Source organism: Crinia signifera, chromosome 2 (assembly GCF_055691185.1).
Source record: "Crinia signifera chromosome 2, ASM5569118v1, whole genome shotgun sequence".
NCBI classification, from domain to species: Eukaryota; Metazoa; Chordata; class Amphibia; order Anura; family Myobatrachidae; genus Crinia; species Crinia signifera.
Window position 1 is genome coordinate 369,736,517 of NC_139218.1, and position 12,357 is coordinate 369,748,873.

The window sequence follows — 12,357 nt, forward strand, 5'->3', positions numbered from 1 at the left end:
TTGTGAAAGATATAGCTCAGAAAGGAGCTTGGTGAGCGAAGCGTTATGCTAATTGGAGGTCCGAGAGCTGAGGTGGACTCCAAAAATAAGTGAAAAAACTTGCGTCGACCTTGGGCATGTCCATCTTTTGGACCTAGACATTGTTGACCTGCTATACCACACCTGTTGGCAAGAATTTTGGAACGTTGTGTGTGTGTATACAGTATGTATACCTTTCCTCACCTCTCTGAGAACCCATGTTCTAATAATGTTTCACCGTTTGACACCAAGAACCGTGGCACTCCTCTCTGTGCAGCGATAGGATATCGGTCTATAGTATTTAGAATTTTTCCATAGTCGGGAATATCCACATACGGTAGTGTCATGATCAGATTTCTTGGGGATTGTACAGAAGACTAAACAGAGAATGTATTAATGTTATATTTATACCATATACCAGTGATCTTAACCTTTTTACCTTGCGGCACACAAAATAAGATTTTAAAATTGACAAGGCACACCATGAGATCCCCACAGGGCAAAACACATTGGCCCCCACAGGAAAAAAAACAAACCTGTTTTATTTATTTATTAACAGTTTCTTATATAGCGCAGCATATTCCGTTGCGCTTTACAATAGCAGACAGTGAAACAACAAAACAGGGTATTTACAGACAGTCAAAATGTAGGAGGGCCCTGCTCGCAAGCTTACAATCCCTATATAAGAAACAATCACACTGGTCCCCACAGGTAACAAAAAAAATACATTGGCCATTTACATGAAAAGAAGAGACCAGTAAATAACACTTGCACTGGTGGTGGCTGTAAACTAGTTTGGGCATCTCTAGATCTGGAGGCACACTTGAGAACAGCTCAAGGCACACTAGCGTGCCACGGCACAGTGGTTGAAAAACACTGCCATATACACTGTATTCGTTTGGTGGCAATTTTCAATTCAACCCATTCAATTACAGTGCTGATTTGGTGAAAAAAACAGCACAAACAAAAAACACCTGGATAGGCGAATCCTAATGTTTTTACCTATTTTTAGTTTTTGTAAAGTAATCCGCATCCCCTCGCGGGGCCCGCTGCGCTCGCCACGCTTCGGGCTTGGTAGCTCCCTGCGCCCGCCACACTATATAAAATCAACTCCATGCCGACGTGGATAGTGGCACAAACAGCCTGCACTAATTTAAAATGATATGGGCACGCCCCCATCAGTGATGTTGGTGGGGCCGTCCCACCGACATTACTGAAGCCGTTACCCAGCCCTGATCCTAGCGGAATTACTACACATGCCTCATATCATTTCAGTCAATGTAGTCTGTGCTTCTTATTCACTTAGCGATGTAAATACAATGCAATTTCAGGCCACATTGTACAGGAGCTGGAGGCTCTTAAGCAAACTCTGTGCCGCAATTCATAATGTACCAAAGCTTTACCTGGAAAGACACACTAGTATGTACATGTTAAAAATTTCAATTCAGGTGATCATAAAAAAAGATGCCGTCACATTCTTCTGATTATTCAATTATTAATATGAAGGCTCAACAGCAAAATGTAATATAGCTTTGATCCCCTCGGCATATTGTAGCTTGGTCTCCATGGCAATAAAGCTTGAAGACAAAAGTTGGGATTTCCTTGCTGTCCTACCCAGTGTCCTATATTGTCACGTTTGTCCTCTAGTTCAGCTTGTTGAAGACGGGGGCCTGAGCTGGTTAAAAAAATCCTTGCAGAGAATGAAGGAACAGTCCGAAAGAGAGAAGAGGAGCCTGGAGGACATCGTGGCTCAAAGATACGGTGTAAGAATAATACAGCGACACGTTCTATATTTGCATCTTGTATTTTTTTTCCCCGTTATCAAAATGTGTAGTGAAATGTACAGACATACTGATGTGTCCTCATATACTAGTGGTACAGTCACTCCAAACAACCCTTCTCAGCGCAACAGCTCCCATCCGACTCGACTTGCGTTACTTGTCTTTGTGCAAAAGTATGTCTTTATGAGACTGCTCTGATTAATTTGATGTACAACATTTGTATATCTGTGCAACTGAGCCGAAGGGCTTTGAGGCAGTGGGTGCTGTTTTTATTTAATTTTTTTTGGGTGGGGGGTTTAACATCATGTTCCGCTTCGTATAAAGATTTGCACACGGACAAGATTTCCGGGTTTGTCTCATTGCAGTAAAGATGCAGATTCTTGTGATAAAGATGCAACAACACACTGAGGTGTAGATGTATGAAGCAGACATAAGGGAGGAGAAGTGATAAAGTGCCTGGTACATTATCACTGGCCAATCAGCTCATAACTGTCCCCTTTTAAACCCTGCCTTTAATTTAACAGTCAGGAGCTGATTGGCTGGTGATAAAGTACTGTACCAGGCGCTTTATCACTTCTCCTCCCTTATCACTGCTTTGTACATCTACCCCAGTGTGGCTCTCTTATGCAAAACCTCTTTCACTGCATGGCGTATTGAGGCTAAGGGGGGTATTCAATCGGTTGACCGGGTTGGAAGTTCGACACAAGCATTAGTCGACAATGGCAAGGTCGACATGTGGTTTGTTTTGAGCCGACGTGCCAACAGGCAGTATTTCATGCCCTACCATCCACTCGGGTGTGGAGGGAGAATAGAACAGTGGCTAGCGCAGCAGTACAATTTGACAGTGTCCATGTCAACATTTGGGACCAAAAAAAAAAAGTGAAAAACTCTTGTCAACTTTTTTACTGTCGACTTGTCATTATCAACCTTCCAACCCTGTCGACCTTAGCTATATCGATCTATTTCAGCTGTTGACCTAATGCATGTTGCTCTAAATTGCTTCGACCCAATGACCCGTACACTCCTATTTTTATCAACTTTAATTGTTTGCTGTTTTTATACATTTATTTTTTATTTTTTATCCTGGGCAGTCTATGGAAATCTTCCAAAATAAAATGGAAGCTGCAGAAAAAGCCGCATCGCACTATCCCCAAAGAGAACGCGAAGACCGGAGAGATAGCTGGAGGAGCAAAGACTCGCGGAGATTTGTAAAACCCGATGACTACGAAACCAACCGAGATCATTACAGGGACAATCGCAGACACGATCGATCTTTCCAAAGACCTTTCGGGGAACATCGCTTGGATAAACCAAATGCGGAGGAAAGCTATTCCAAGGGAACAGAACCAGAACGTACAGGTTATCTAGCAAAAGATTTTAAAGAGACTGCTGATCTGAAGAGGAGTTCTTCCAAACTCAAGCACCAGTTCTTAAAACCATCTGAAGCAGAGGATAATGCGTCCTTTGCCACTGGATTTAATCCCCAAAGACATAGGTCCGGCTTATCGCATGAGGACTCAGCAAAAAATCGTTCCTCACAACCTACAAGTGATGATCCTCAGCCATCATGGAGGAGGACATCCTCAAAAAGCCAACCTGAAACGAAGACGCAATCTAGTAATGTAGACTGTAAAATCCCCAAGACGAGTACAGAAGCCAATAATAAGGATTCAGGTGTAAAGGATTCTCCGTCTTCTGAAGCCAGACCACCATCTCCACGGTAATGTCATTCAGAGAATAAGCTTTTTCAACATTGTAGTTACGTTTTCTAATGTAGTTGTGCTGTATATTTTAGTTTATATGGCGCCACATAAGTTCCGCAGTGATGTGCACATGCATAGAACATATAGTATAGAATTACACAAGTGAACAATTCAGGCTGATACGAACAGGTGCACAAATGAACATAAATACATAATTACAGTCTACAAATGACGCACGCAGCGATGCAGGAATCTCAGAGTGCAATCACATCCCGGTAGGAGGCGATTGCAGTTTGATGGACAGCGGTGGGCAGCATTTAGGGGGTATGGTCCAGACCACGCAGGCACGTCTGGAATGGTTTCGGTGCAGCTGCGTGACGTCACACGCAGCTGCTGAAACACGAAAAATAACGGCACAGTGCCTGCCTTCGCAGCCAGAGGTGACTGCAAATATATATACAATTAACCTGCTGGGCAGCCTTGCCCTGTGCTGGGGTCGGCCCTCAGCATGCGAGAGACATGAATTGCAGCTTTCGGCAAGGACCGGCGTCGGAAAATGGAGGATTTCCTGGCGTATTTGTAGGAACTGCGGCGGCCGGCTTTCGCGACCCCATGGGTTACACAGCCGGCCAATAGTGTCACATGTAACTGAATTCTCTGTCTCAAGACACAGCACAGATCACTGATACAAGGAGAAATCTAATTATGTCCAATGCCTCGTGCTGCATAACACACTAATGCATCGCTGCTGCAGATATTGGTCATTGGGTCGACTGCTCAAGGTCGACACAGACAAAGGTCGACACCAGCATTAGATCGACATTGGGAATGTCGTCATGGGTTCTTCACTCTCCCCCCCCCCCACAAATGTAGATATAGGCAACATGGACACCTTATCAGTGCACTGCGTCCCCTAACGTGGCTCGCACGGTTCCTTGCTGCACTCTGCACACTAATTTATTCTCCCTTCACGCCCTGAAGGATGTTAGGGCATGAAATACCGCCTGCCGACACATGTCGGCTCAAAGAAAAAGCAAAAAACCCCATGTTGACTTTTTGACTGTTTTCCCGATGTCGACCTAATACTTGTGTTGACATTTTGACCCAGTCGACCTTAGACATGTCATCTGTGTCGACCTCCAGTGGTCAACTCAATGTATGTTGACCTTTTAATAGCATCGACCCACTTTCCAGTCACTTCTGAATTGTACCCCGGTGTGCATGAATACTGTAATCTAGATAGCGCACCATGTTTTAAGGTGGACGCTCTTGATGGTAGACGTTTGTGATTCCACATTAATATCTTTGTCACTTACCAATAACATATCTTTCTGTGTTTCTCATCCCAGTAGTTGTGCATCATTCCGCTATTTACAGTATTCAATGCATACAGTTTGTCCTACAAGAAAATTGAATACGTTCGATCCCTTGAGGCTAAAATAGAACATTCTCTATAACAGATTTCCGCCGTAACCCGTTTTGCTGATACGTTTTGTGCTATATATATATTTTTTTTCTCCACGTTTTTTATCCGGCAACCTTTCTACAGCGGCTGTTTGAAATAATTTAGACGAAGAAGTGTTTGCAATAATACAGGCTTTGTAGCGAGCCGCAGAGGTCAGGCCGTTCTCTTTTAAGACCTGCCATGTTGCGAATAGGTTAAGAAAACAGCATAAAAGAGGAGTGCTGCTGAAAGCTTTCCTAATTGATAACCACCTGCTGCTTCCAGTGGTTTTGCAAGCCCAAATCTCAGAAACCAGCAGAGAGGAAATATTTCCCCCCCCCCTCAAACCGCGCGGCTTCTCTGCTCTCTGGTTTCCTGCGGCTCGGCGGACCAGATCTATTAGGTTTTTATCTTTTCTTCTCCGTGTGTTATACGGCAGACTGAGTTACACCGCTCTCCTCTGATATTAGTGCCGGAGAGCTGCTGTGTAATGCGACGTCTTCTCCTCTCCATTCCCATAATGACCGCGCTCGCCTCGCAGAGAATAAATGAGCTCTTTTCCTAATGATTGTTCTACTTGGTCATTGTCCGCACACAAACAAACGTCCATGAGTCATTGTGCCCATTTACTAAAGGGCAAGGAAAAAAACTCTACTTTTTAAAAAAATTATTTCCGAATCTCATCCAGGGTGAGTTGTGACGGAGGCCTTGGGAAGACCAACAGGAATGGCAGCCCCCTTCACTGTTGTCTCCGGCATCCTAGTGTTCTATGACCATTACTAATATATGTTGTACAATGTGTCGTATAGTAAATCTTTCAGTAACTATAAAAAGGATGCAGGGGCATTTTTTAAGCGAGCACACTAGATCGCTTTTGGGCTCAACACATAGCGATGTGTGTAGGGCGGCCTAGCTTTGCTAGGTCAGGCAGTTCTGCGCCTCTGTCGCTCAGCAACACAGCTGACAGCCCACACACAGCGAGCTGACAGCGCCAGTGTTCTCCGGTGAGAGAACCCTGGCGATGCCGATAATGATGGACACTGCTTATCAATCTCGGCCAGCGACACTTGGGGACGCGCATTGCTGTCGCTATAGCCCCTACACACACTGATGTAGGGGCATTTTCTAAGCTACTTTGCCAAACTAAGCAAAGTCGCTTAGAAAATGCCTTAATACCGGCATGTGTGTAGGCCCTATTAGAAAATGCCCCTACATCGCTCCGTGTGTAGCGGCGATAGCTGTGCCTGTCACTATCGCCCGGTGATTAATATCCAGCACGCTGGATATTAATCAGTCAGGCCCAGTATTTTCACCGGAGAACTTCTGACAAGTTCTTAATGGTTACAGTTATAAAGTTTGCGGGCAGGTGCGGTAATGGGCGGTGATTGAGCAGTTCTTGTGCTAAACAAGAAGATTCTCTCCAATGTCTATTTGTCTGATTTTAGTCTTAAATCTCTGGAACGTACAGTATGTGTGATTCATGGTTCATTTATTATCTTCTGGCCAAAATATTCCTATGGGACATAGCAGACAGCTTTTATATTAGATTTGGGAAAGCTTGTTCGTTGCGCCTGTATTTTTGTGTACAGCAGCTCTGTTAGAATTTTTCAATGTTGCAGGGGTAAGAGTACTAAAGGATTTTAGCTTTTTTTAGGAGCTTTTATATAGTGATTTTTATTTCTATTTGTCCAGGGGAGGATGAGGGTAACGACACCTGAGTTAATGGCTATAGTCTTGTAAAACCCAAATTAGCAAGGTATTATTTCCTCCTTTTAGAGTAACATCGGCACTCAATGCTTTTGTGTGAGCCGCCGGAGTGAACTAAATACTTGCACGTGGCAACGGGGTCGGCCCTGCAAGGATGAGCGTGGCTACATCTGTGTGACACACATTAGAACCATACAGTGTACACAGAAGTAAACATTTCAGGAACTGAAAAACCGAAATAGCGCAGGTAACCATTAGCAGCGCAATACGATTACGTGTGAGAGGAGATGCAGGTACAGACAGCAGGAGGGAGCTGAGGTGCAAGGGAAGACGGCCCTGCTCCAAGAAGCTTACAGTCTATAGGAAGGGATAGACAGGTGGCATGAGGTGTAGACAAGGATGTCTGAAGGTATGAAGTGAACAACAAGTTAAGAGTAAGGCCTCGGTACTAGGTTATTCGGAAGAGAATGCTTTGATGAACAGATGGGTTTTCAGTACCTGTTTAAAGCTCTGCAAGGTGGATATGCATGTCCCGGGGAGTGCCACTGTGTGCTTATTTGCTGACATCTGTCTACTTCGTCCAGAAGGCACCCCCAGTCGTCAACATCTGTGGCTCGTGTTGGAGCTGGGAGCCTGTGCGTGGCTCGTGTTGGAGCTGAGAGCCTGTGCGTGGTTCGTGTTGGAGCTGGGAGCCTGTGTGTGGCTCGTGTTGGAGCTGGGAGCCTGTGCGTGGCCCGTGTTGGAGCTGGGAGCCTGTGTGTGGCTCGTGTTGGAGCTGGGAGCCTGTGCGTGGCTCGTGTTGGAGCTGGGAGCCTGTGCGTGGCTCGTGTTGGAGCTGGGAGCCTGTGCGTGGCTCGTGTTGGAGCTGGAAGCCTGTGCGTGGCTCGTGTTGGAGCTGGGAGCCTGTGTATGGTGCTGCTTGGTGCTGGGAGACTGTGTGGCTCATGTTGGGTTCAGTGCCTGTGTGTGGCACTGGGTGGAGCTTGGAGCCTGTTCATGGTGCCTGTTGGTGCTGGGAGACTGTGTGTGGCTCAAGTTGGGGCTCTTTGTGTGGCAATGGGTGGAGCTTGGAGCCTGTGCATGGTGCCTGTTGGTGCTGGGAGACTGTGTGTGGCTCGTGTTGGGGCTCTATGTGTGGCAATGGGTGGAGCTTGGAGCCTGTGCATGGTGCCTGTAGATGCTGGGAGACTGTGCGTGGCTCATGTTGGGGCTGGGAGTCTGCGTGTAGAACATGCTGGAGCTGGGAGCCAGTGCATGGTGCCTGTTGGTGCTGGGAGACTGTGTGTGACTCGTGTTGGGGCTCTATGTGTGGCAATGGGTGGAGCTTGGAGCCTGTGCATGGTGCCTCTTGGTGCTGGGAGACTGTGCGTGGCTCATGTTGGGGCTGGGAGTCTGTGTGTAGAACATGCTGGAGCTGGTAGCCTATTCTGGCTCAGGTAAACAAGCACCTGCACTTATGAATACATTTATAATTCACCATATGCCAGTCTGGCACAGGTCTGCATCCTAAATATAGACCTTGCTACACTTGTATACTACATTTTAAATGGTCTCCTTCAATAGAAGATAATAGTGATAAAACCTAAGGCATTGAAAAGATGTATTCCCCAACATACAATATTTTTCAGTATAGATATCTAGTATATTGAATACATTTTTATCTAATTCCTTAAGCTAAGCAGTCATTAAAAATAGTTCATACAGTCCTTAATAAATACATTTTCTGTGTATTATTTGTGTATAAGAAGTCCTAGACTGGGGCATAAATACCCACCAATCATCAACCACTTGATGGGCTATTTATTATTATTATTGTTATTATTATTTATATGGCGCCACAAAGGTTCCGCAGCATATAACAATACATAAATGAGAAAAAATCCACAAGAAAATTGAGAATTATAGTACAAGGCAATTTAGGACAAGTACATGACAAATATAGTTGCATCAGTGGACAGGACACTGAAGCGCTGACACTAAGTTTATGAGGCGATGTTTCGGGGGTTACACCCCTTTCTGTGTGGTTTGAAAAAGGGGTGTAAGCCCCGAAACACTGCCTAATAAACTTCACAGGTTTTTTTTTACACCAGTTGATGGTCTCCGAGCGCCGCCCTCTCTCCAGAAGAATACATATGTTGGGACTTTGGCCCATCCAAGGAAGGCACCTGAGCAAGGACATATAACTATACCGTACTAATATGCAACATGGTCCCAATACCAGGAGCGAACTGCGACCCGAGAAGGAAGTTTGCAGATTGGCAATTAGTACAACGGATAAACCAGTTGCAACCCACTTCACTTTTAGTATTTTTTTTCTAATATTTTTTGTTTTTCACAAAAAAAAACATATAAATATGTGCACATGCTCGGTGTAATGGATCTTTTGGCTTCTGTTTCTATTTACTGTATTTGGCACATTGGACTTAGGGCGTTATTGTGGGCCACACACAACGCTGCAAAACGTTGCCATAAACAGCTCCGTCTGTTACTTTCATTTGGTACATTCCAGTGGAGCTCCTCTCCTCCCCATCTGCATTGCATACAAGTGCCGCTGCACTAGAGAAGGCACATAATCTTTGGTTTACAGGAGTGCCGTGTCAATTTCTACATATACACTCTAAGCCATGGGTCTTCAAACTGTGGCCCTCCAGATGTTTGGAACTACATGTCCCAGCATGCCCTGACCGTTTTGGCGTGCTCTTATAGGAAAAAATGTGGCCATGCATGTTGGAACATGTAGTTTCACAACATTTGGAGGGCCACAGTTTGAATACCCATGCTCTAAGCTAAGCACATGAGGAGGGAAGGCCCTGCTTGTGAGAGCTTACATTCTCAAGGAGTGGAGCAGACAGACAGGAGTGACACAGAAGGGGTTGAATATTCTTTATTTGCATCCTATCTTTATAATAAGGAAGGAGCCATTATTCCGTATTGCTCCGTCCTTTCTCCATATCTCTTCCTGTTAGTAGAAAGCATTAGGAATGCAAACCATCTTAAATTTCTTTTGGACCGATGCCCAAATTGATTACAAACCCTGGCGCATTTCGTCCTCAATACTTCTTTATAAAGATCTATTTTAAAGGTTGCAGACTTGCTCCATGATGGCTTCTGGTGGATTTATTTTAGGGAAAAAAAACAAGCTTTCAGATGTATGTTACTAGGAGCCACCCTACTTATATGTATCCTCCTAAAATGGACCTGATCAATAAGTCGGTACCTGTGTATTACGTAAGAGGACCTGTCCACAATTGTGGCATTCCATTTTGAAAAAGTTCTATAGAGAAAGTGTGTTCTGTTGCTAGGTTTCCCCAGAAGAGACTTTGGTAGCTATAGATAGAGAACGCATCACCCTTTTCAATGATTTAAAACCTGGTCTCTTCAGATGCTTGTTGAATATAAATGAAGCGTTTGCAGTTATACTTCATAGTCTGCTATAACGAACAGAGCGCGTCTTCCCAAGTAACAGTCATGGGGATTGTCTCGTGACAGAACAGGCGTGTGTGGGGATCCGTAAAACTTAAGGGAACTGAATTGTTATACAGGACTCTGCAATGTGAATTGTTCTAGATGGCATTAAACCATCACAGGAAATCTATGGAAGATGACAGCTTGCAGTTCGTTATGACCTAATTTAAACACAGAACTTGTTCAGTCCCTGTTTTAAAGGATCTATTTATAGAACTCTATACATTGAGTGATGTTGTGGACTTTCCCTGGCTCATTGTTATGTAATGCTGGCGATGACATGACGTACGTACAGCAGTAGACTTAGAAGGATGTGAACTAGATCAACCTGAATTCTAGACTAGCATGGTAAATTCAAGAAGGGATATTGGGTCGTTGATTCTTCACTGTAGGTAGGGATGCCAATCTCGGGATCGGCGGGATCCCGGGATTTAGGGCATTTTTGGCCGGGATTACGGGATTCAGATGCGCATGTGTGTACTGCTGAGTGGGCCGGGAGGAGGCGGTTAAATTGAAGTCTGGGCAGACGCGGCGGTGGTTTAACACTGTGTGGTTGCGCAGCGTGACCTCTAATATGGCAACAAGGTTGTGTGGCTGCGCAGCGTGTGGCTGCGCAGCGTGTGGTGAGAGATCACCTCCCGCTGCGCAGCCACACACTGATTGGCCGGACACCGCATCTGGCTGTACACCGAGTTACCCACCTCCTCCCCAGCCCGCCGAGTAACAGTTACCTCGCCTCCTCCACCACGTCTGGCCGGACAGTGACACCTAGTTACACGCCTCCTCCCTGGCCCACCGAGTGACAGTCACCTCGCCTCCTCCACCACATTTCCTCTATGCTTAGAGGTAATTTATAAATTATTGGGCATATCAGGAGGCCAATCCCGAGATTGACCGTTTTTCAATCCCGAATCCCAGGATTGAAAAAAAATGGCCCGGGATTGGCCTCCCTAACTGTAGGGCATGTAAATAAGTGTCATATGCCCCTGAAGATTAACATTCTTTACCCCTGCACTAAGAAATATATTTTCACTGGGATCTATTACTGAAGAGTTGGCCAGTGTTGAGTAAGACGTAAATTCTCGCTATGACTTGACTTCGTGGTTCAGACCCAGCTGCACAACTGGACATCCAGCCGCCAATATAAGTGTTTTCTACCAGATATTTAACTGGGTGCAAAATTACATTCACCCCTCCTTGGTACCGAGGTTGGGAGATAGGCAGATGGCCCATTCAGACTTGATTTGGTGTTGGATCCTCTGACCAATTAACTTGTGCTCTTTTAGCCATTTGGCCACGGTTAGTAACCTATGGTGCTCCAAGAACATTGAAAACAGTTGCCAATCTTCCTAATCATGAACATCCCAACAAATTAACCTAATGACCAGCCAGCGTTATGCTTTAAGAAATCGTAATGGACCCCAGAGCCAGATCCTAGGATCTACTTTATAGTCCTACGGTCGGTTGAACTTTAAATAAAAATAAAAAATAGCTTTCTAGAGCGCACGTCGTTGCAACTCTCCGCTGTTATATTTGGGCCATGGACTTTTGATGACAGTTTATTATTTTGTTAATACATAATGACAAGGTCAATATTGTTCTTTGTCATATGTTATTAGTGTCATCCAATTTCAGGACTTTGAGGGGACTAGATGATTATTAATCATACAGTGATCTATAAATAACAAAATTATAATAGTGTATACTTTCTTTTACTTATGATAGATATGTATCATTACGTTCAATAAGGTATAGATTTAATCATATGTTGCTTATTAACTAGTGAAGTATGTTCCTTGCTGACTTCATGCATTTTGTACACAGTATGTTAATACATATTAGAATCGCATCATTTTTACTTGCGTTTGATCCTTTTTTTATTTTCATTTTTGATGTGTTTATAGTTGTCAGAAAGATGTCTGATTTATGGGATCTCTTTATGTTGGGTAATACAAAGATAATTTTTTTTTTCTTTAGACAAACAAATTTGGAAGAGGGGAACATGAAATACCAAGCTTTTTGGCATCTCTGAATCCAGATTTAAAGTGCAGTAATATTTAAACTCGAAACACTTTATGCTTAGTTGACCGTTAAGAGCAAAACAGTTTCCTTAGTAAATACACTCCCTTATACCCCTTTCACATCGCACTTTTAAAACGGTATATTGCCGTTTTTTTTCCATTTTAAAACGTTTAAGGCTGCCATGTGAAAGTGCCAGAGTTGATTTACCGGTTAAAGT

The 12,357-nt window shown here is 44.3% G+C and overlaps 1 protein-coding gene across 1 annotated transcript in view; it reads left to right on the top strand.

Annotated features, from left to right (window-relative positions):
• Positions 1–12,357, top strand: part of CWF19L2 (CWF19 like cell cycle control factor 2) — a 119,885-nt gene that overhangs the window by 27,043 nt on the left and 80,485 nt on the right. Inside the window, exons 7-8 of the mRNA XM_083170032.1 lie at positions 1,666–1,781; positions 2,891–3,519. Of these exons, the coding sequence (XP_083026158.1) occupies positions 1,666–1,781; positions 2,891–3,519 (745 nt within the window). The remainder of the gene's footprint in view (positions 1–1,665; positions 1,782–2,890; positions 3,520–12,357) is intronic.